Here is a 25,743-nt window from a genome sequence, read left to right on the forward strand (position 1 = left end):
AACAGTACTAACACAAAAGAAAAACAGTGCACTTAAACAGACTAAAATCAATAATAGTAAACATAAAAGTATGCTCGAGTCTCAATTCAATATCAGTTATGTCAGAGAAAAAACGCTCCTGCCATGCTGAGGAGGCAGCTTACGCCACCAGGGTCACAGATGCCAGGAAGGCTGTTAAAGTTAATACAACTTATATAGGGCGGAGAGTAAAGCTTGGACGGCCTAAAACATGCCGATATTTAGGAGTTTTGTTTTAAAGAAAATGGAAACCGTTAGAGCAATTTGAGTTTCAGCACTTTATTATTTATAGATTAAAGAACAGTTTAGAATTTTTTCATTGAAATTAATAATAAAACGGCAGCATGGTGCGTACTTATATAAGTAGCGAATGACCACATTCTCAATCCGACGGCACAGATTCCTTAGTCAATTTTTATCCGATCGAAATTTTGACACAATCTTCAAAACTTGGTTATCGATTCGAATTTGTCCCTAGATTTTTGAATTTCAATCCCAAAATTTGTTCAACAATTTTTTGGTAGAGAAATGACATTCTTTGTTCATAACCGTATATGTTTTGAAAAAAGGTCTTTTTAACTGAAATAAGTTTTACTATCTGTTACAAGTTGGACAGTGATGTCACAGGATGCACCGGCGCAAAAGCCCTCGAATTCAAAGTCGTTCGCTATTCATATTCACCATGTCACCATTTTGTCATAATTTCAATGGAAAAATTCAAAAATATTCTTGAAACTATAAATAATAATAAAGCCCTTAAACTGAAATTGTTCTGAGTGTTTTCATTTTTTTAAAAAAAGAAACTCCTACAAATAGGTATGATCTTAGACTTACAAACTGTAAGTACCCCCCCCCCCCCCCCCCCCCCTTGATAAAACGCTATCTTTGCTTACAAATTATAATCAAACACTAATGATAGCAACAAGATTTGTGAAAAAAAAGTTATAAATTTCAAAAGTTGAAACATTAACATCGTCAGAAAATCTATATACTAGTGTGGCGGACACCCGCCACCAGCAAGCCGGCGAAAAACCCTTAAAATATTTCCGTTTCTCCATGTGTATCTTTTTCTATAGTTCTTTACAACTAACGTTCGAGTGTCCAGGCCTCGCCTCGCTAGCCGAGGGCTAAGGGTTTGACCGCGCCGGAAATTTCCCTACATGTGGCATTTATGGCGCGACGCGACCCTTGGCCTCGACTCGGGGGCGAGCCTGCACTTTTTCCTCATCTGTAACCAGTCTTCGCCACGCTCTTGGCACATAAGTACCTATCAACTCGTTTCGCTTATTTTCCCTGCCTTCCGCATTTTCTACTACGCCATCCGAACTGTGTAACCCGATTTTTCTGGCATTAAACAACTTGTAAACCATATTCTCTGGCGTCATACAGTAACTAACCTCCCGACAGCACCACAACTAGTATAATTCGTCTTATTTTCTAGCTTTCTTTCTTCCTTTTTATGCTGCGCGACATTTCACAACGAGCAGCGCGCAGGGGCATGCATTGGTGCCGGAACAATGTTAGGCGATATCTTTTTTCTCTTTCGATCAGTTCGAATAAATTTTGTATGTACAGATACTATTTAAATAGATTAAAGTAGTGTAAATACAAAAACGAAACACAACAAATTCTAAATTTTTGCATATATGTATATATGTGACAGCAAAAAATAGAAAGCAGATATAAATTCGGCACATGAAAACCTTCGTATCTATAATATTTTTTTTGAAGGAAGATATTATTGCAAACCTGTGTTATCACTACTGACCCTGCAATGAAATATATAATATTAGGAATCCAAGAGCTTCCTTTTAATCCAGGAGTTAACGACAGATTTCATCACACCATTGCCGCAAGCTTCATTTTTCAGCATTAAAATTGCTCCTGCAATTAAGATACTGGCAGAGATACCACCCGAAAACGACCGCGCTGTGATTGGTCGAGCGCCTGCCCCACCAATCAGCCAATGATTCAGATTCGTGCGCCGGCGTATTCTAGCTTGTAAACGCTAGATCAACTTTGTATGAGATAATGCGAGTATCAGTTCATTCTGCTGTTAGTATTCCTGCCGACTGCAGTAAAGTAAAGTCGAATTTTGCAACAATTATGAATTCTGATAGCGATATCTCGCAGTTTGCGGGTAAAAAGAATCGAAAACATTAATTCTATCGAATCCGTGAATCGATCCGTGTCGTCAGGGCAAAATTATCGCCATGTCTGATTGGGATGAATGAAAACTTTATTTTTTTGAATAGTTAACTTCACTGTCTTTCATCGGCATAGATATACAGGCATATTTTTTGTTTAATAATAAAAGATGGAAATATTTGATGGTATGTTTATCTTCAATGTTTGATTTGAGCTTATGTCGATTCTGTTACCAGTTTAAAATATAAACATGACTCTATTCTGGTTACTAATAAGTGCAGTGTAATCTAGTATAATATTGATTCATTACTCTTGTAACTACATTTTCGATGATTCCAATAGTTACACCCTGTGTAATATCTGTGGATTTTTGTATGAGTAATTCGTGTAACATATAATAGTAACATGAACATCTTTTAACGCACTCCCATGACGGGGGGTTACAGGAGGGTTATTATAAGCGATGAATTTCAAATATGTATAAATTCACGGCACACGAAAACAATAACAATTTCGAATACAGATGATCAGAGAAATTAATGACATTGTAGTCAGGACGGCTAGGTCGTCTATTGGAGTAAGTCTCCAGCAAAGCATCTCTAGATACCAGGTTCGATTCCTGGTTCCGTCGTTAATTTTTCAACTCACCTGAAAATTTTCGAAATTGCACTCTCTCTAGCAAATTTTTCTCGCTAATAATTGATATGAGTCTTTCATATCGTTCAAATAGACGGCTGCGTCCACCTTAAATTGGCTAAAACAATGTAGTGTACTGAGATACATACATTAACAGCCACGTACAGAAGTCTCTAATGTGCACATGTCAACAAGTCACATATACAAGTCTAAAATGTGCCTCTTCGCGACCAATTTCAAATATGAAGGGTTATAACAACAGCAAAAACTTAACAAGTAAAATTTATAGCCGTATACGCGAAACTTATTGTACGTATTAATTGAAACATAAGCTTAAAGAATGTCGTCTTCCGCTTAAATTTCACGACTAAACTCCTCTTCCACCCACATAAGTAAGCGCAAAAAGATATTTAAAAACTTGATACCCACCTATTTATTTCCACTTATGAGATACAACGAAGATCGTCTCCCAAGCCTATATCAGTCATGTCGGTGGAAAGGCAGTAGTGTTGACGGATAGGTAGATGAAGTTAGATGTTGACGTTGTAATAATAATTATATTAACCAAATTGTTATAATTCTATGACACACTATATTTTTCATTCTTCTTTTCCAATAGCAATAATAATATGTTTTCCTTTTTTTTTTCCTTCCTTTAACCATACTGTATCCTGTCGCTGTGATGAAATTAAGAAAGCACTTTCGGTTTAAGCTGGACTACATGCCACACGTGTTGTTATTTCGCTTGCGCTCTCGAAGTTAAAAACCCGAGTCAAATACCTGCAATTACATCAGTTGGCAGTCCAGTGGGAGATGGTTAAAGACAATGAAATCTCTTCCACTTGATTGGTAATCCTATAGGAATGGTTCAGGCAATTGCGAAACAATATGTGATAACAAAAAATTCTGGTTCCATGCAAGTAGTCGAAACAAACAAAAGAATAAAGCTTATTACTGTATTCGTACGTATGTACTATATGAGGAGAGTAGGTATTGACTTTGTATCTATCTTCTCTGTAAGGAGTTAGTAGTGGCAACGGATAGGTAGGCGAAGTTATCGGTTCGTAGCTGGTGAAAGTTAGTTTATTCCAACGTGATACGCAGTGTCATCTTTGAAACAGTTGCGAGCCATCTTTTGTTTTGGGACATTGTCTTGCAAGAGTGTAATGTTTCTCTATTCCAACAGATTGATTATTATAGGAAACGTATAGAATAACGAACAGTCAAAGAAGAGGTTCCACTTTATCGCTACTACTTTTCGGAGCATGTGTCATGTGAAGCAAGGTGATGTAGCAGATGTGGAATATGGCCGTGTATCCTTGTCAACTATGAGGTTCGGAGCAATTAGTAAACTTTGGTCTTCATTGGGTCGTTCAATATCAATTTGAAGCTTCATGTTCGTCTATTCTATAGGTTCGGTAATCTGAAAACATTAAGGGCGATAGTATAAGATATGCAAGTTAACAAACGAATGATTCATGAATTTAGTGGAAATGAAAAGGTTGAGGCTGATCTATTCGTCTATTGCACATTATGTGAATAAATATAATCTAGTAATAATCAATGTACGTAACATACCGTCTGATTTGAGGCATCATAACTATTCTTCCGCTCAGTCTGGTTAGCATTGTCTCGCTAAATTGATGACAAACGAACAACCTTCTGCTGGAAATTTCCTAGCTAACCATTTGTACGTGCTAAAGATATGTTTTTTTCATCATCTTCAACAACTAATTCTGCAGAACCACTTGATCGTTTTGGAAGTGAAACAAGTAGGTTTCATGGGTCTGGACTACCAGCCATGTAAGTGTCATTGAAAAACATTCACGCGTCCCTGAGATATGACGACTTGCTTCTACACTGGAAGATGGGGAAATAGTTGGGCTGGGTGAATAATTCTCGACTTGATATACATGTATATTCTTTATGAATGCTAGATCGGAGAAAATTAAACGCATAAACAAATTTGTTTTGTAGGTTTATTGAGTTTTTAAAAAGTATTTACAATTCAAAATGGACAGTGATAATCGTAATAAAATTAATGATAATCATAATGGATAATAGTAACGAAGACCAGATAAGATAACATTGCCTAGGTTCAGAAAAAGTGATACGTCATCTCGTAATAATGGAACACATATTTTACACACATTTCTTCATACTAACTTTCTGAAGCTTACATAAATATACTATTAATGTCTAAACGATTCTGTAGCATCGACATCTTATAGGGAAACTGAAAATAAAAATGAAAAAATGACCAACTTTTTTGCGTTTCGTGGCTGCTTTCGCAGATCTCTTTTTGTGAGAGTTTCTGTAGGTATGGCGTCATGTACTTCTTGCTGAACGTCAGACCCGACGGCTGCGTAAGTCGCACTCGTGCTCAGCAATGAGTAAATGACCTTATATTATATGCTCTTTCAGTATCATCTCGGCAAGAATAAAACCAAATGTGGTTCAAATTTCATACAGTACACACATGCTAGATTAAGCTCCATGTTTCTGTTTATGTTAGCGCGTGGGGATCCTTATGTAACATTCAAATACTTTGTCTATAGTTAATGAATCATTCGTTATATTTCAGAGCCTCTATAAGAACTTCATGTCATCAGGAATACATGACATACATAAAATTTGTTACGCATCGAGTGAGGCAATCTTATATGTTATGGTTGCTTTATATTACAATAGTACCTAATCTGCGAACGTTGAAAGAAGTATAAGTCATGGGAGAGCGTTGAATATCAATATTTGTACTGGTACGTTATTAAATTTGATATCCCCGAAGGAGCTTTATCTATGAAACTATAAGCCCTTGTCGTTAAAAATAGGAGTGCTATAAAGAAGAAAATTTTTCTTCATAGCCAGTTACACTCATTGTCAATTATTTGCAAGGTATTTCGAGCAATTTACCAACCTGTAAGCTCAGGCATTTTTTTTATTTACGTTTTTTCACCTAGCGTTTATCCAGGATCATAAAGTAATTGCAATATAAGAGATTTTGTCATACAGTCACTATCGAGTGTGGAATTTGAAAATCCTACTATTTCAGTATAAGAACGCATTTTCTAATAGTTTTACCTTGCGACATACATGTATAATTTATTTCACAGGCAAAATTGGATGACACGTCAATTGTTTTGTCTTACTTTTATATATGCACATGGACCAAAAAGATTTAGATTTATCCTGGAACATGATTTTTGAAAATAAAATAGCAGAATAGACATTTCCTTAGCGATACCTCTTTCAATGTATCTTAAAAAAAAAAAAAACTTTACGAGTTTTGAATTGAAAACAGATAATGGTAAGTCATGATGATGAATGTCTGAATGTTTAATTGATTTTCACGAAAATTTCACGATTACTTACAATTTCATGAATCGTTTGTTTATCGCTGACGTTGTAGTAGATATGTCGCATAACAGGAACACTTAATGTGTTAACTTTCCCATATATTAAATAATATTATCGTCTTGCTAATTGTATTAAGTGAATTTTTTTAAATCACGATAAATAAAGAAAAAAAAAATATTTTTAACCTAACTTGGTAAAAAAAATATTAGTGATACATCCATCGTAACATAAGTTGCCCAAACAAGAGATAAAATGTCATCAACCAATTGAAACAGTAAGGAACTAGTTACGTGCGAAGAGTGAGATTTAAGGTAGTCAAAAATAGTATAACTTAATATTTGAACAGCCACAACATGTTTCAAAATTCATGAGTCTAAGACGGGTGTAGATAAAGATTTGAGAAAATCGATGGATCACACATTCTAACAAATGAAACAGTGGAGAAGAAAAGTGGATGGAATAAAACATGCTCAGAATCAAAACCTAATGGATTGGGCATTGTATGCCTCTTACAGCGTAATGTGTCTTGATTTGTTTTCTTGTTAACGTACATTTTTATTTTATTTGATTTTGGTAACTCACTTTCAAACGGTGGCTTAACCTATAGTGCCTAAAGAATGTACTTAATTGTATTTTATATAAATATGCCATTCCATGATTTATATTGACGAACAACGCTCTATTAATTATACTAATACTCTTAGTTTTGGCAAAGGCACTTTCACTTTATCAATTATTTTCATTATAGCACAAAAACTAAGGGTATTGTTGGAGTAGCGAGGAGTAGCTACCAAGATAGTTCAACATAAATCATTTCATTCAAATCACTCCTTTTTCATAATTGTCTATATCAACCTTTATATAGTAGATCTGAATTATAATTTATTGGATTATTGATGATTTTTCTGACACGCAATATGAACTTTAATAAATTTTATTATAAACGTAGTTGCCGACCATCGGACATGATTAAATTACAGCTGGACATACAGTGTTCACCAACTCAATGACCTATGGGACATTTCTCATTTATTAATTTGCGAATGAATAAGCAGAAAAAAACTCAAGCTAGATGCAAATACGATTAGTTGTCTATGTTTGCCTAGATATAGTACTCATACTAATCTGTATTCCAAGTTTTCATAATTCACAATTGCAACTGCAGGAAAACACGCTTATTATAGAAGAATATTTTAAATGCAGTTACAACACCAAAGGATATCAATTGTAATGGCAGAAATTGAAATAAAAAAACAATTACGCATTCATATGCCCTGAAGAACATTTTCTTTCTATATTATAGTTTATTATTAGCATCAATTCAATGTTATCATGTTCAGTAATAAACAAACTTTTGGTAATAAATAATAGAATATATCTAGACACCTATATTAATGTATCTATTACTGATTCCAGATAATCGTTATATTATGGATATTTCTCAGAACTTTGTTATACGGAGTGAATTTTGCTGATGCTATCATACGGGCATACTTTAATTTGGCGAAGGGTCTGGTCTTTACATTTCATTAATCAGGGTACTTCTAATCACTGCATTCTAGTTTGGTTCCATACTTACCTGTTATCGTCAGTTAAACTACACTTGTATAAGGATTTACGGTGGATGCATTTTAGATCAACTACAGAACTATCCGTGGACTCGGCAGTGACGATTTTATTATATATTATGTGGGTGTAAAACATTTTGTTTTGTGTTCGTATACCTACTAGTCAGGTCTATGGATAGGTGCAGTTGTACAAAAATTACATATAGAATGCACTAAAAGTATTGGGAGCCCCGCGGATAACTTTTGAATGTGTGCAAACATCAAAATGAAATTTGGAGGCAATGTATGAGACCAAAAAATACACCTTTTGTAAGGGTTCCACCTCAATCCAAAATGCAATGGTTCAATGAATTGGAGGGAGGGAGGGGGGGGGGGGGGGCAGCGACGTGCAGGACAGTTAAAACCTTAAATGACAACGGGGACTACGGTTCGTTTGAAAATTTTTTTTTTTGTTATCAGTATGCGCTCACCGAATTTCAGCTTGATTAATCCACTCAATCCGCGAATCTAGAAATAGGGAGACGAAGCTGAAGGCTTGTAGGATAAAACAAAAGACGGAATTAGGCAATTGAAGTTCGCACCATGGTAAGCCGTTCGTCGATGCAACTACAGATGTAACTCATAATTTCGACGTAACAGTTGTATACGAAACTAACCTGCATAATCGAAAATTGCTTCAATTTTATTTTATGAGCAATAAGCAATTCGTATCCTAAACACTTCCTCACCCAGACGCTTAAAGATTGTCGCAAGCACAATTGCACTAACGTAAGCATTTGTAAGTCCTTTGAATACAGTGCATAAAGAAATCATCAATGATGGCTGCTCGGTGTCGCAGTGTACTGTACGTGTGAGTTTATCCCCTTTCGTCTTCCGTTTCACTTTGAGTGCTTATCTTAGCAGCTCGTGATCCGTCGGCCTATTCATAAGGCCATGAGTCAATCGAAAATGATGCTCGAACAAAACTAAAATTCTGGAAATATGCAGAATTACCCTCTCCCGCTGTCGCCATTCGTGCTCAATGTATTGTGCGTATTCGAAATAGTGGCTACGTAATAAAGTTATTGAGCCCCCCTCCCCTCCTGTCCTCGCTAGTGAGTCATTAAATTTTGGATGAATTGGTACTATCAAATGCCATCTCAGTTTTTAAAGCCTTCTTGAAGATTAGCCGAAATAGTGATAGTTTCACGGAAATATATAGAATTCTGAGTTTTCTGCACCTTGCTACTTCAAGCCTGCTCAGGTAAAGCAACAGGTTTGCTGTTGTTCAAATTATTGACAAACAATATTTCATCGGACCAACTCATTCAAAATGCAGTGGCTCACTGTGGACCGGGAGAGGAGGTAGAACCACGGTCTTTCATACAAGTCTTGCAACGTCGTCTAATTCCAGTGCTGAGGAGTGATACCCTTAGTGTCCGAGGTTTTCATTAACGCTAACGCTACTGTGCGTCACTGTTGGTAGATGGAAAGGATGGAGTACAGTGGACAGTGAGGTGGTGCGTTTTCATTTTAACACATTTGCCTTAATTAATTATATTCGGTCATGAAAAACATATAGTTGTATTTACTGTATCCATAAATTAAATATAGCTTGCAAAAGACGAAATAGATATGCGTAATGAGGTTAGAGCGTATAACGCATACGCTGGGTACGATAGAAAAAGAGACAGAATGCTGCTTCTATCCCTGTTGCACATGGTACTTGTGGCGCCCCTTGCGGTCGTAGATGGATTTCAAAACCTTAATCGTTAAGCGAACACCCCCTCACCACCGGTATTGTAAGACCTGTATGTAAGAACGTCGGCAGAACTTAAGTTTGTTATTTGGCCACCATTTTGAATATGCTTAATTCATCCAGCTGAAATTGCGGCAGCAGAAATTGGTTCGGCTGCAATTTTGGATTGGTGAGATTTTTTTCTTCCATAAAATTTTATTTAGATATTTACACATTTTCAAAAGTTATTCAAGGGTCCCATCACTTTTAGCGCAACCTTGTATATTACTACTTTTTGGCAAAATATTAGTAATTCTTGTAATTTGGTTTAAGAAATTAAAGTTATATTTATCACTGATTCTTGTTACATGCCTAATTTTGAAATATCTAAGACTACGCGTTGTCGGGGCTAGATAAATCCAACGATTTGTTACTTCATCATAATCTGTATAAAAAATGAATTCTTGCTAAACATCTGTAGGACATTCATTATTTATTTCTAATATTAGTTCAACTTTCAACTAACAAGATCCTATGGCAATGCACTAAAGGATATTGCCAAACTATATCTTCCTCCATGTGCAAGGCATAATCTATTCTGAGTTATAACGTTATACTTGGTACTTACTTATGGTAATCAACATATCAGAAAGTGTAAATTATTTGATGACACGAATACCATTCTATATAAACAGACTGATATCACCAGTAAATATCACCGAAATTATTCAGCCATGATTTTCAGAATAAAAGAATCAGTAATAGACTGATAGAGGGCTTATAGACAAGGAAAGTGATCTATGGGTCAACATAAGGGAAGGTTGCCTATAACAATTTTTTGTAATAAATTGATTTCATTTTGTTTATCTTCATCAAGTAAAGGTTCTCTAGATATTATTTGATACCTTGTGACAATACAATTAATTGTTCGAATTCGTTGAATAACTGTAAACACAATTCTTTAACAATTATTGTAGATTTTGCAAGTGACGTTTCTTACAAGTTTCTAAATCACACTTGAAATTTAATTTTAAGTCTGCTGTGTTTGAAGTTTTTATATTGATCGGATATAGGATGACAAAACTAGAATAAGCTGCACGTAATCAAAATATATAAGTACGAAGTACATTATAAAGATAACTGAACACTTTTCGCTGAATTCTGTACCTGACTTATGAGACCGTTTGGAACACATTGGACAAAAAATTTTATCCTTTACACTATGATTATGATTCAAGAAGCTAGACATAAGTAAGAAATTAATTATATTATATTTTCAGGGATAAAAAAACTGATTAAAAGAGCATAAGTGAAGAAGTACATTATATATTTTCGTAAGAAAGAAATAGATACTCAATTATATTTTTTACATAGCGAAGATCCGGTTTCGGCAACCTTCCTCTGTCCCGTGGGTGGTCACAATTTTTATATTATAAAATGAATTGACTTCTTTGTGTTTTAGTACAAAAATTTCAAGCTTTTAGATACACATTGTACTTCTTGGATAGTTTATAAAAAAAAATTAAATGTTAGAAGTAAAATTATTACAATTTCAAATTGAAGTTTCAAATCAAATGATTTACTTTTCAGATATATTATGCAAAACGTCGATTACCCAAATTGATTTTGGTATACCATATGAACCATAATATTCTGAAATGGCGACTGTACATTGTTAAGTTGTACCATTAGGCTGTGTACCTGCGAAATATGGGCTAAACTTCCATATATCATTTCTTATGAGCATGTTTAAAATGTGTACTAGATATCTCTTTTTATTAATTCTGTCTTAAATCGATCACACAAACAGTAGGTCAAACAAAGGCGTAAACATGAGATCGTAATTCAATTATACTTTTATAAATAAAGAATCGTGATTCATAGGCCATGATATGAGCCACTCACGGTACCAGTATAAATTAGACATTAAAAAAATATTTTACCATTAACAAGTACAATGCGTAGTTAAAGAAACGAGTAACAGAAAATTACCCTCAATTTTCTAATATTTCTCGCTTTTTCGGTTTTTGAGAGATCGACATCGATCGTAAATGCTCAGACCTCACAGAAATATAAAGTTATGTACCCTAACAAACAATATTGGGTTTTTTGTGTGAATGCAGAATAGAGTTCAATTATTTAGATAAGTTCACAATATTTCCACATGCTAATTTCTGCTGGGAGAGTATTCTTGGGAAATACGCTTTCGTGACATAGTGTTTAATATAAGAATCGTACTGTTCCAATTCCTAGATACACCTCCTGAGGAGGATTCTGAATGATCCAAGACCACCTGTATCGTCTGTTCCGTAGGTTAAATAGGTGGCAGCAGGCAACACCAGCAGCCTTGAATTGGTCACAATCTACCACGGGAGGTCTACCCGTGACAGATATTCGGTTTTGACTGTGAAAGTGCCTTCATTTACGAAAGAATGATATTTGGCAGCTTTTGGGTTCAATTTTGATTAGAAATATTTTGAATTTCGAAGAACTAAACAACAAATTATAATACGGCAGCCGTAATTTTGTTATCACACCATCATCTGAGGTATGTGACGTAAGGGCGGAAAATAAAGCATGTTAACCATAAAATCTTTAAGGAAAATGTATATCTTTTGATTTGACCCTACCAGTTGAAAAAGTTGAGCATTGGATTTTAACACATTATTCTGGAATAAGTTCGCGCTGATATTGTACGTAATAGTTTGCTGGATTTTTTGGCGAGTGACGATGAACAGTGTATTTGCTTCAAACAGTACTGTGTGTATATATATAATATATATACATAATTAATATATATCTGTACTAGCGTGCTTACTGGCATTATTATGTACGGTAACAGTTATTTTGCTAGTTTGTGGGTTTGGGGGTGACCCAAGAGGCAGTGTTGTCTTTCTTCGGGCATTTAAATTGGAAACTTCGTTGTTGAAGTTAGTCTTTGCACTTGATCCGCTTGGTTTGGTGGCTTCTAAGCTTGACACATATACACCAGTGGTTACCCAACGTTCAACTTGAGCTTCGTGAGATTTTTGTAAAATCTTCTTCACGTCACTGTTTTCACCACCTTCTTTCATTATTTCTTGCAACTTTTGAATAGTTTGGTACAAAATCACTGGACTGACTAGACCAAAATCAAACAAACTACACATGTGCAGCACGAAATTCCGATATAAATTCTTCATTAACAGCTCTTTACCCTTGGTCTCTAGAAACATTTGGCATGCTAAAGGTATTTGGCAGTCTCCGACATAGCCATATTTCATTACATGCAAATTCCACATCTTCATTAACTCCTTTTCTCCTTCATTAACGTCTGTGAAGTCGTCTATCATCATCATTGTCTTTGTCTGCAACCATTTTGGATCATTTTCACCTTCCGAATCTACATCCATTTCTTTGGGATAAATGGGAAGACATGTCACTGTATGATGATATAGCCTAGGAACAAACAAAATTGATCAAGTTTACATCATTTATAATTCAATGCAACAAATAGAGCTGGTAGATGTTGAAATACTCAGGACAAACCTGCTATACTGTCATAATCTCAGGAAACTGTACACTCAAGTGTGCATGTGTCAAGTTTTTTGTCTGTTTAGACAGACTGGTCAACTCTGCCTAGTTGGGCCCCAGCGCGAAAATGTCAATACACAAAAGGGTTTCGAGGTTATGTTGACTTGTATATGGACCCGTTACATTTTTGGCTATCTGAAATTCCCAGCGCAACATAACTTCGAGACCCATGCGAATTTCAACAGCTAGCGTCTGGCCGCAACTTAGTTCGTCAATCTGACAAGCAACGAAAAATTCTGCGCGAATAAGTACTTTAATCTACCAATGAAAACACATGATTTGACGCATGGACTTACAGATCATTAGTTCCCTGAGTCTGTCACGGTATGTATATTACATACACGTATTGATTGTGATCTCACGTAAGATTTATGTCTACATCAGTACGTTGCATATGTTCACATGCAATCATATGTATCTGTATTTAATTATTTACATTTCAAAATTCTATGTTTTCTCATTTTACATTTTGGCCTGCACTATAGAGTAAATATTGTTAAAGACAGCCAGTTAAATTGGGTTTTTTGGAAGTGGGCAAAGGACGAGGCCTAGAGGTTCAGTTCAGAAATTTCATACCGTTACTGACTCATGTAACGTTGTAGTTCCACAAAAGAGTCGGTAAATACCGGGCACTGTCATTACCTCCACGCTTGTACGTTCGTACAAAAGACGGTGCGTAGCTAGCTATCTTTAATAATTTTCTGTCAATGCCGACACTCATATGTATGTGAGCAAGTTAGTAACAAATTGTCACTGTAAAGAATTACGTAAGAATCTTGAACACATTAGGAGTATATTTTGGATTACTTAAGCATTAAGCATAAATACTGTTGTTTTGCAGCGTGGCTTAATGTTTTTTCTAGCGTTTTTGACTCTCGCCTGCGGTTCTTGTTACTTTCATTGAACACAATGGCGGTGGATACTAGGGCTGTGCGACTAATCGATTAATCATCCTTTTCAAATAATTATCTTTTCGATTTATTAATTTGTCGCTTGATTAAAATAACAATTGGCCAGTGTCTACGATTAATCGAGTAATCGCACAGTCCTGGTAGGTGCAGAAGTTAATTAAAGTCAATTATATTTAAATATACTTGGCGTACATGTTTGATTATGTTGGTATGATTATGGCATGATTATGTCGACCAGTGATAATACCATAATGTAAAAGTACACTTCCATATTATGACAGGATGAAGTCAGCTACACACGCTTATTATCATTGATTGACATAATTATAGCGACATGATCATAGAGTGTAAACCACTGAACTCCATATAGACTGGACGCGCGCGATGGGAGTGGGGGCAGGCGAGAGAGATGGTAGTGTTTCGTACCGTCCACACTTGTTGCACGCATAATTACATTCCGAGCTGTAAACATCAGTCCGGTGCTTTGACAAGTCTCGAGAGCGAAACAAATGTAGGGATTATCAGTGCGTTATATCTATGTATAAGTCCTTATAATACTAATAAAAGGAAAGAAAAGTGTATAATAGACATAAGACAATATAATTTGAAATTGTTTTATTCAGTTTTCAGATATGTTGCTGTCAAATTATCTTTATTCAAATGTAAATGGACGGCTCAGTAATTAATTCACGTTTAAGTGATATCACTATTTCATCCAAACAAAATTATTAAAAATAAAACCAGGTTCAACTGTCAGCGTCAGTTTACGCTGCGCTTGAAACACTCAAACACCCCAACCGCCAGACACCAGTTTTTTGCTCTGATGGTTAATGTTTTTATGCGACATGATCACCATGTATTAAGCAAGTGCAGACAGTATGAAACACAACTATCTCTCTCTCACCGCTGACGCTGCACTGAACATAGGCCCTCGCGCGTTCCAGTCTATACAGAGTTCAGTGGTGTCGACCAGGCAATAGAAATCATCAACTAAAGATGTATTGTAGGCGCTAGATAAATGGTCATTCAGTAAATAGCCATGCGAACGAGTACCCCTCCACACGCACGGTCACACACGCACATCCCCTACCTTAGCGCGCCCTTCTTCCACTGCGCTACATTTTCACCCCCCACCGCGCTCGGCTCTCGTTTGCGACGCCATCAGTGGGAGCGATTCGAAACTAGCCATTGCGGAGAATTTTTCTCTCCTTGGACCCCGCGGCAGGGCCATATATCTAGCGTCCACTGTATAGACTGCTAACCATATAGGGCTTTTCGTAAGAAAAAATGGGTGAAACAAAGTCATTGTTTAGCTGTGCCGTTTATGTTCTACTGACACGCGCAACGCTAGTCGACAAGAAGTCGATGTGTAGAGGGGACAAAAACCGATGTTACCATAGACATAAAGCATGGACTGCTCATGTTCCACACAGAATGATCTAACGCGCATGCGCTAAAATTCAAGAGCAAAAGCAGTTGTTCTGTCAGGTTGACCAACGTTATAAGTTCAGATGACAGGCGCCAAGATATATGTAACCCATCCTTAACAACACAACTGCTTGTGCTCTAGAATTTTAGCGCATGCGCGTTAGACCATTCAACCGCCAGTTACTCACGTAGGTAAACGAAAGATTGCGTTTTACCTCTTTTTGCATTGGGACACATTTTCTGCCTAGTGGGCTGTCTATACTCACTATGTGCTCATTGTCGATGGATTTTACGATCACTCGAAGTGGAGACTAGAGCACAGGGGGGCGATCAGGCAGCTGTTCCGTGAAGATAAAAACTGATAGAAAAGTTAGTAAACTTTTCAACCATCAAATAGTGCTGCGAACACGGTGATACTGTGTATTGCCGGACTTTAAATTGATGATCGATTTTTTTTGTTCGTTCTCAATCAGCATCTCGACCATAAATATAGAGCACGAACTGTGCATTCGGACTGAAAGTCACTCGATTCATAACAAGACAGAGAAACGTATGCAGTCCATATTTGTTTATTTCTAATCAGAAACGCAACTGTCATATTGAGTGCCTCTGGTGTGAAATTCTCTATCGAAAGCTGATTTAAAAAAAAGACATTGAGTTTTCAATACTGAAAATATATTTTTCTTATTATGTGTACCTTATTAAAGAGCAGTTTCATTCCTTTGTTCATAATATCAGTTAATTATTAATGTTGACGTGCTTAAATACAAGAACATGACCTCAAATTGTGACATGTTATCTACTTATGATACGTTCTTCAAGGTTTTTCATCTCCTCGCAGTTATAAATTCTTGTGTAAAATTTATGAATTTTGGCGAAATATGTTGTATTGATTCTTAAATAATCATCGTCGTATACGGTCGTACATACTGAAATGAGTGGTCATATCGAACTACAATTTACATTAATACGGGCAGCCGTGGGTTCACTTGACGGTGATACATGACTGAACCATCGATCAATAATCAATATCAAATGCTTAGAAAGAGATGGACATTGGCCGCGTGTGTTTCTTTCTCTCAAATAAATAGTATATTGTGCAAAGAGGAAGCAAACTCGGTCTTTTCGGGCCGAGCGTAAGTTTGCAATCTGAGTCGCGGGTAAGCACGCATACGAGCCGAAGGCGAGTACCTAATGCTTGCGCGAGTCGCAGACGAATGAGACTTCTAGGACTTAAAAGTGGTCTTTTCAGTAGGAGTGCGCGGTATTGGAAATTAGGTTAGGATTTTCGGTACAGGTTTATCGATAATCTAAATAGTATTTAGACTATCAGAAATTTCGGTACTTCGGTATTCACTGAAATTTCGACGTTTGAGTATCGGTATTGACAGAAGGTTCCCATACCTATACATTTCGAGGAAGAAGATACCGATAAAAATTCGGTATATCAAAATACCGCGCACCCCTACTTTCCAGTACTCCGCGTATGCGCAGATTAACTCGACCGTCATAGACAGGCGCTTGTGTATGAAAGACCATTGAACTATAATGCAACTGGAACGCTTACTACGATGGTGGGGGTTCAGATAAGAGATAGCTAGGAGGTGAAGTGCTGTCTCTTTCTACTAGCTACTGCGCATGCGTAGGACAGTCTAAGCAAGAATATAATGTTACTGATAAAAAAAAAAAATAAATAAAAAAAAAAATAAGAAAAAAACGCGTGTGGTAGATGTGTGTAAGCTTTTTCAAAGACTGTACCGGTGCGAGAGAGACAGCACTTTATCTCCAACATGATGTAAGGAAATAAGGTGTGTCAGAACTGAAGACTGATTTTCGCTCAGTCTGCGCATATCCAAGGTGACGTCACAGAAATGTAACATGGCGCCGATGTATGTATCCATGACGTAAGGAGATAAAGTGTGTCATAACTGAAGACCGACTTACGCTCAGTCTGCACATGTCCAAGATGACGTCACAGAAATCACGTAAACAGGTTACTTGAGGTTACTTATTTATTTCCATATATTCTGTTTGCTGAAAATTGCCAGTTTGTGCAGTCAAAAGTTGTAAAAATGATAATGTAAACACTAAAGGACAAAATATCGAGCCTACATGACGTCACCTTGGATATGTTTTCTGATTGGTTCAACTAAAGTGTATGCGCATTGTTTCACCTTATTCCCTTACATCATGACCTCCAAGCTATCTCTCTCAGCTAAAAGCCAGTCGTATACCAAGTAATGTACCAAGCCATGCAGTGAACGTTCCAGTTGTACTATAGTTCAGTACGTAAAACATACATGGAAAGACGCATCAAACATGCTCTCGTTATAGAAATATCATTCCATACTTCAATATATGAATTAAGGAAAGAAAGAACTTTAATCAACGTCTCGCATTAAGCGAATGAAAAATAATCTGTAATTGAATTTTTCGAACTCAAAAATGAAGAATAATTTTTAATTAATTTTATCCAACGAGCGGTTGTAGAACTCAAGGGTCAAACTAGACCTACGCCTACCTAGGATGTTGATTCGGTCTCTTTTAGTTCGGACTCCTCGTTTACGCGTGATTACACGTCACAAGATACTCCCTATGCAGGGAATGAACGGATAGATAAAAAATTCGTATTAAGAGGGAGCACTAATTTAAATGTATCAATGATTGATTATTTGTAACCTATCCAAAAATACCATATTATGTCGATGAAAAAAAAATTTGTAACTTGGCACACTCTTTCAGCAGATTATGAGGTATGAAATGCAATTTTCAGATTTTTTTAGCTGTGATCAAAAAACTTGAAGTACTGAAAACCTTTAACTTCATTATATTTGTAATGTTTGTAAGTATAAAAATCACAAGTTCGAAAAATCTGCAAAATTAGTATTTCATACCTCATAATAGACCCAAAATGTGTACCAATTTACAACTTTTGTTCATCGATATTATGTGTATAAGAAATATTTGAGTACTGGCACCGGAAAATAGACGGGTTTCCCATTTAAAATATCAATTGCTCGGTGGTACCTTAAAATTATCAAAGCACCTTTAAACTTGACATACATTTTTTTAACACACCTTGATAATATTTTCAGGGTGAGAATGAAAAATTTTTGCCAAAGCCACTCAAACGCGCCCGATTCAGTAGAACCGCAGAGCAATTGGAATTAATAACTGCTTTTTATAAGTATTTTAGTTGGAAAATACGTATCTTTCGGGGACAGGTTCGACAAGTAAATTACATATAAAGTATAAACCACTCAGAAAATGTAAATGACAGCGGCCCTACTGAGAGCTGTCGAAATGGATTTGTAGGCGACGCGTGGAGGGGCTAACAAAACGAGTGGGATTATCTTCCACTAATTATTCCTAAGCTTATTTGAACAAATTTTCCAGAAATTTTTAATTTACAATTTGAAAAATTAAAAAATGTTCTTGACTGAAACTTGGACAATCATTGTCAGTTGAGTTATCGAGAACTACAGACTTGAAAAAAGATAATAAAAAGAAAAAATTTTTAACTGGTGATTTTGTTTTTTAACACAATAAAAATAATCAATCACGTCTCTTATTTCATTTACACGAGTGTTTTGTTGAAAAAAAATTGCCTTTGTGCCGATCAGACCATTCATCTATTTATTCAATAATTTTCAAAAAAATCTGAAAAATTGTTGTTAATTAAAAATGAAAAAGCAGACTAATATTCTTTCTTGATATATTGCCCTAGACCCAATAATTTTCAAATGAAGCCCCTCGTGCACTTGCCAGAGTCCTAACCAAAAATTGTAAAAAAAAATTTCAAAAACAATTCTGAAAAAACTCTAGTTACTCCCATGTGAACTTATGCAACGTTTTACCCTCTTGACATTTCGTTCGAAACCCCATAGTTATTGTATTACGCCTTTTTTTCTAAAACATGTCTTTTTTAGCTAAAAATTTAATACTGGGGCGAAACAAAATCGTAAAATATTTGCTAAAAATTGAAAATGTAGGTTTTGATATCCTTTTCAAGTTGACCATAGAAAAAACCAAGGAAAAAGTGTTTCCTAAATTGGGTGGTTAATTTCACCGGCCCACAAAAACAAAAAAGTGGTCTGTACACCTACCTTTATGTATTTTGATGCGCTGAATCTAAATCTGAGGTCCGTTTGGTCCGTACACCCTTAAAATTTTGAGAAAAGTGCAAAAAACCGTAAAAAATGGGAAAAACTGCAGTTTTGGTGATAAAAAAAATTTCTCAATTTAAATCATATAAGTTTTACATGTGATTCGATCTGCTGAGTATAAATCTGAAGTTTATTTTATCTGCAAGCCCTTAAAAATATAAATAAATTGCAAAAAATCTCTAAAAATTGCTATAAATTGTATTTACAGTAATGAAAAAATTGATTAAACATGATTAAATTTATTTTTCACATATTTTGATGCACTAAATTCAAATAAAAAATCTGTTAATGTGAATCAGTTAGAAATTCACCAAAAATCGATCAAATAAGCAGAGAAAGATAAGGTAAGGAGCGAGCTTTATCGATATCAAGGGAAGTGGAATGTCAACATGATGGCAGAATTTTGCTGGATGCTGACGAGAGAAGTGACGAAGGACGATACAAAACGAAAGAGAAACCCGTTTCGTAGGTCATTTGAAGAGTTCGACACAAACGAAGAACAGCTTGAAATCAATAAAGCTCGTTCCTTACCTTATCTTTCTATGCTTTTTTGAACGATTTTTGGTAAATTTCTGACTGATTCACATTGACAGATTTTTTATTTGGATTTAGTGCATCACAATATGTGAGAAATAAATTTAATCATGTTTAATCAATTTTTTTATTATTGTAAATACAATTTATAGTAACTAACCTAACCTAAACTTTAGATTTATACTCAGCGGATCAAATCAAATGTAAAACTTATATGATTTATATTTAGACATTTTTTTTATCACCAAAACTGCAGTTTTTTCCATTTTTTACGGTTTTTTGCACTTTTCTCAAAATTTTGAGGGTGTACGGACCAAACGGACCTCAGATTCAGATTCAGCGCGTCAAAATACATAAAGGTAGGTGGATCTGTTCAAATGTACAGACCACTTCGACGGTTGCGTAGAATAATCGGCTATCTCCTCCAAAACCACGAAAAATAAAAGTACGAGTAGTATTCCGACAGTTCTCGAGTTCTCCAGGTGAGTGACGAAGAGTTCTGCGATTCAAAACTATTCCGACTGATTATTTATAACAAAACAGCCTGCCGATGTGGGATACTGGCCTCCAAAACCACGAAAAATAAAAGTACGAGTAGTATTCCGACAGTTCTCGAGTTTTCCAGATGGGTGGCAAAGAATTCCGCCCTTGAAAATTGTCCCGACGAGTTGTTTGTAATTGATAAAATCAAATTTCGTTTATTTTTTGTATTCATGTTTTCTTTTGTTTCACGTGGAAATTGGTATCCAGAGTAATTTGTTGGCCAGTTAGTAAATTGGTTGCGCGGGTGTGTTCTCACTTTTAGTATCACCAGAACCCACGACGAGGACGTAGTGAGAGATGGATCCATTTTTTTTTTTTTTTTTTTGTATTTTTTTTTTACCCCTATTTTCCTAAGATGTTTTCGTATTTTCTCTCTTCTGATCCATTCACTTAAGTCACGAGCTCTCGTTAGGTTTACATTAAATTTTATTGTTTCCCTTTTTCGTCAGAAAATTTTCATCATCATTGGTACGTCAGAAAAAAGTTGATGTTAATTTATGATGCGAGTAAATAATTCGAGGTAGTAGATTAGTAGAGTAGGTAGTAGTCAACAGTAGGGTGCCCTGAGCACCCGTTTTGAACAATATTGTAATGATTCAAATATAACCGCTCATTGTACACGGCACGATCGGATTAGGTTAGACCCAGGGAGTGGGGCACCTGGTCGCAAATTTAAGGAGAAAATTAGGTGGCTTGGTCTACGTCTCTCCAGGAGGAAGGAGGTGCGGAGGTTTTGCTCTCTGAAAAGACATCGTAATCGATCCAAAATCGACCAATTAATAATAATAAAGTAAATCTAAACTACGAGGACATACCTTTCAAATTAAAAATTAAACACTCCAAAAGCCAAGCCCAAATTTAAAAAGAGACGATATAGAACGAAGAAATAATAAAAGTGCAATAAAAAAATATAGTGCCTTGACGATAGACGGTTATTGACAATTATTTATAATCTCAATATATCCACCAGTTTTAAATATATACACTGTTTTAAACAATATATACACCTGGAATGAATGAATTGTAGAGTGGATGAATGAATGAATTTTAAACCTAATGACGGCTCATGTGTGGACATATTTATAAATAAATTTAAATTTTCACTCTACTATTTATAGTTTATAAAAGATTTTTAATATTGATTTCGCATATATTTTAATTTTCAAATAATCTTATAATATAGACAGCAAATCTATTTATTGATGGCTGTCGGGTATGCTTAACGAATACGACAGAGTATAGGGTCTGAGCGTTTAAGGACAATTGCCAGCAGGAGGCTTGTCGGCGGGGCCGCTAGGTGGCCGCGTCTCTCGTTAGACCGGCGCCGCCGATGGGGTATAGACACGAGACTGCACGGCCCGCTGCACTCGGGGAATCGGGAAAAGGCACTATACTTATAAAGTATTATTACAGTAATTTCAGACAATGGATGACAAGAATATTCTCCAAAAAATTTTATTAGAATCGGATTGCCGAACTCTCAATAACAATGGACTTCCGTACAAACCTGCGCACGCTGTTTATAGCATCATTTCTCAGCGTATGAAAGACCGTGGTTCTGTCATAACGGCGAAACATGTTTATTCCATATTGAACGAAAACCGTAACGGATTCCGTAATCTAGTTCAGATATAATCTATCTAACAAGTCTCGAACCGCGTCTAATACGAACGAAAACTCGTTATTCAACGAAACAACTGTCGAGAATTTCGCAAACTTTTCCAACTTTGCGTTTTCGAAGAAACTCAACATCGTCGTAGGGGCTGATAAATATCAATTGATGAAACCGATGCAAAAAGTTTATAATGGTCGCGCATATTGGAAGTTCCGCGAAGGATGGACTGACGCTATCGCTGAGCGCATATGGAAGCAGCATCGGCTGAATTGTGTCATTTCGTTTAAAAATAACACAGTTCATCCTAGGGCAACTGCTGAACTTTATGCAAAGTTTCATGTTGTGTGTTTGGAATGTAAAGCCACCTTTCGTGGTACTTTGTTAAGAGAACCAGCCAAAGACATTGACGTGACCTTCGAAATTTGCACGGAGAACATTATAGAAAAGTATCACACGGCTCGAAAGCAGCGACAGTTGAGAGGCGAAAGGCGTCAACAAGTTGCTAGTCGTTTTATCGAACAAAAAAAAGCAGCGGTAACATATCGGTATGAAGAAGCTAAACGGTTGAAGAAATTCGGCGAAAATGGTCCACCAATACTTCCGAGCAGTGAAGTTTTACGTAAGGCCAAAGAGCAACAGCTGCTACAGACACACGGTCTATCTTTTGGTAATCCGGCACTCAACTTATACCATCATTGTAAAAATGGCAAGCATGCTTGTACAATACGCAAAATCGGTCTCGAAAAGTTCTATTGTATTTATTGGACACCGGAGCAACAACAGTTATACGAAGAGCGCTGCAAAAAAAATCCCAATGCAATTTTCACCATAGATGCCACTGGTGGGATTGTCAAGCGGGAACATAAGCATGACTCCGCAATCTTTTCTGTACCATTGTATGAGTATAACAGATGAAGGTAGTGTTCCTGTCTTCCAGATGATATCTGCAGACCAGACTGCATTGGCGATAGGATTTTTTTTGTGGTATATTCTGACCAAAGGCGTTCCTATTCCAGCGATAGTCGTATCAGACTTCGGTAGGGCTTTACTAATTGCTGTTACCAAGATCTTCGGTATGTGCAATGATCTGCGCGATTACCTGCAGAAATGCTACCACGTGGCAGTACGAGCAAACGGCACACTCCCAAAAACTTATATCAGACTCGATGTAAGTTACTTGGTCCAGTTGGTTGTTCGGTGGAAATGTTTAAACGGAAAAGGCCCAGCTGTCCGTAATTTTTATAGACGATGCGTAGGTCAAGCTTATCAAATTTCGGATTTGCCAATCCTGATCGAATTTTTGGAATTAATTCTACTCGTGTCTTTGAGTGAATTTATCGGCTATACAAAAGATAATATGGCAGTGCCCGCTGAATTGCGGATGCAATCAGTAAATGAGGTTATACAAGGTGTTACTGTTAGCGAAGAGGATGAAAATCGTCAAAGAGAAACTAAATATCAGCACGAGAATGATCCTTTACAGGACCAAATCGCATCTGATACCGACTGGAAAATGTGGGCAGATAGTATTTATTCTACAGCACAGATTTGCATTAAAAATTCAAATCAGGGAAGCGTTATCAACGGTTGCTATAATCCGGAATTTGCCCAACAGTTTAAGAAACAGCTCATACCGTATGTCCCACTTTGGACCGGCGTAATGAGACCGCATTTCAAACGCAGTCCGAGTATAGCCACATCTTCTTCGGTAGAAGCAGAGTTTGCCAACCTTAAGAGGACTCTAAGATGTATCATACCGACGCGCCCTGACAAATTCGTGCGTCAGCACATCGATAACCATCTTGACGGTAAGGTTAAACTTGTATCACACAAAGGCGACAAGAAGACATTTAGTGATGATAAACAAGAGCAGTTAATTAAGACCCCAAAAATGGAGTTTGATAATTTTGATGGCACTGCATCTTCCCGAAATTTGACCGTATCGCCGCTAAATCAGCAGAATGAAGAATGTACCTCGAGTCATTCGACAAAAAAGCTTGAAAGCCGCGTTTATTCAGAACTAGATTCGACCAATGACTCAGTTATGCCCGATTCTATCGGCATAATTGAGGATCTCAAAAATAGTCGAGTGCATTCAAGTACGCCCGTAGATTTTATGCAATGGAATACATGCGAGGACTGGGGTGGATTAGCGGAAAAAATCGAGACTGCTACAGTACCTGACAATGAAATACGAAATAAAAAAAAAAAAGACGTGGACCTACATGCCTTGATAAATGCCCCGACTGAGATTACATTAAAGGTGTAAAAAACACTCTTTACAGGTACAGTGTCTGTAATGACGAAAAGTTTCAATATAATCAATACCTGTGCTTTTGATTCGACATTACAGGTCATTCTCAACGGCATGGCATGTAATAAAACGTACCGCGATTTAATGCTCATTACAGATCAATCTCCTTTGATCCAACTGGCTCGTGCAATATTGAATGACAAAAAGATAACGGCCAAACATTACACAGAGAGGGCTAGGATATTATGCGGGGAGAACTTATATAAAGACGCCATAGTGTATTACACCCGGACAATACGGCGTCTTGATGCTATGTGCAATGTAAGCCATTTAGCAGATTATTTGTTTGCGAAGCAACCAAGTTGCACGGAACACGTTGCGTGCACTTGTGGATATCAAACAAGTCACCTTTGTGTTACACTTTCCGTAAACGTCGAAATTTTACTGGGTGAAGGATTTCACTTGATACAGGAAGCGATAGATCATGCATGCAAAGCATGCTTTGGCCACGTAACGAACCTGCAGGTCATGCAAAACTGTGAGGGAAGATGTAATAGAATACGGTACTCATTTGTTACTGGATTTGTCTGTAATTACGGATGAGAGCTATACCGTTACAAAAAAGACGAAGTCGCACACACTCGATGCAGTTTCATCGACAGTACGATTGGGTGGCAATACGTATATTATTGCCGGATTGGTGAATTACGCGTCTAGACATTACGTAGCGTATGCAAAGATTGGCTTGTAATGGTACAAATACGATGACATGCGCCAGAAGCGAGAGACAGTGAAAGCAGATGAAAACATCAAACCCCACTTGTTCGTATACGTTATGTCAAATAACATAACATAGATAAGCGATCTATGACGCAATACGCGACTATTCTACTTTTAACTACTATCTACTCTACTAATCCAATACCTCGAATTATTTACTCGCATTATAAATCAACATTAACTATTTTCTGACGTACCGATAATGATGAAAAGTTTCTGACCAAAAAGGGCAACGATAAAATTTAATGTAAACCTAACGAGAGCTCGTGATTTAAGTGAATGGATCAGAAGAGAGAAAATACGAAAACATCCTAGGAAAGTAGGGGTAGAAAAAAAAAAATACAAAAAAAAAAAAGAAAAATGGAGCCATCTCTCACTACGTCCTCGTCGTTGGTTCTGGTGATACTAAAAGTGAGAACACACCCGCGCAACCAATTTACTAACTGGCCAACAAATTACTCTGGATACCAATTTCCACGTGAAACAAAAGAAAAC

The 25,743-nt window shown here is 36.5% G+C and overlaps 1 protein-coding gene across 2 annotated transcripts in view; it reads right to left on the reverse strand.

Annotated features, from left to right (window-relative positions):
* Positions 1-7,077: 7,077 nt before the first annotated feature.
* LOC124308358 (polycomb protein suz12-B) overlaps positions 7,078-25,743 on the reverse strand; it is a 60,195-nt gene continuing 41,529 nt past the window's right edge. For both annotated transcript variants that reach the window (XM_046770997.1, XM_046770996.1), the window contains one exon: positions 7,078-12,882. In XM_046770997.1, the coding sequence (XP_046626953.1) occupies positions 12,234-12,882 (649 nt within the window). In that variant the 3' untranslated portion in view covers positions 7,078-12,233. The remainder of the gene's footprint in view (positions 12,883-25,743) is intronic.

The sequence above is a fragment of the Neodiprion virginianus genome, chromosome 7, assembly GCF_021901495.1.
Source record: "Neodiprion virginianus isolate iyNeoVirg1 chromosome 7, iyNeoVirg1.1, whole genome shotgun sequence".
Taxonomy (NCBI): domain Eukaryota; kingdom Metazoa; phylum Arthropoda; class Insecta; order Hymenoptera; family Diprionidae; genus Neodiprion; species Neodiprion virginianus.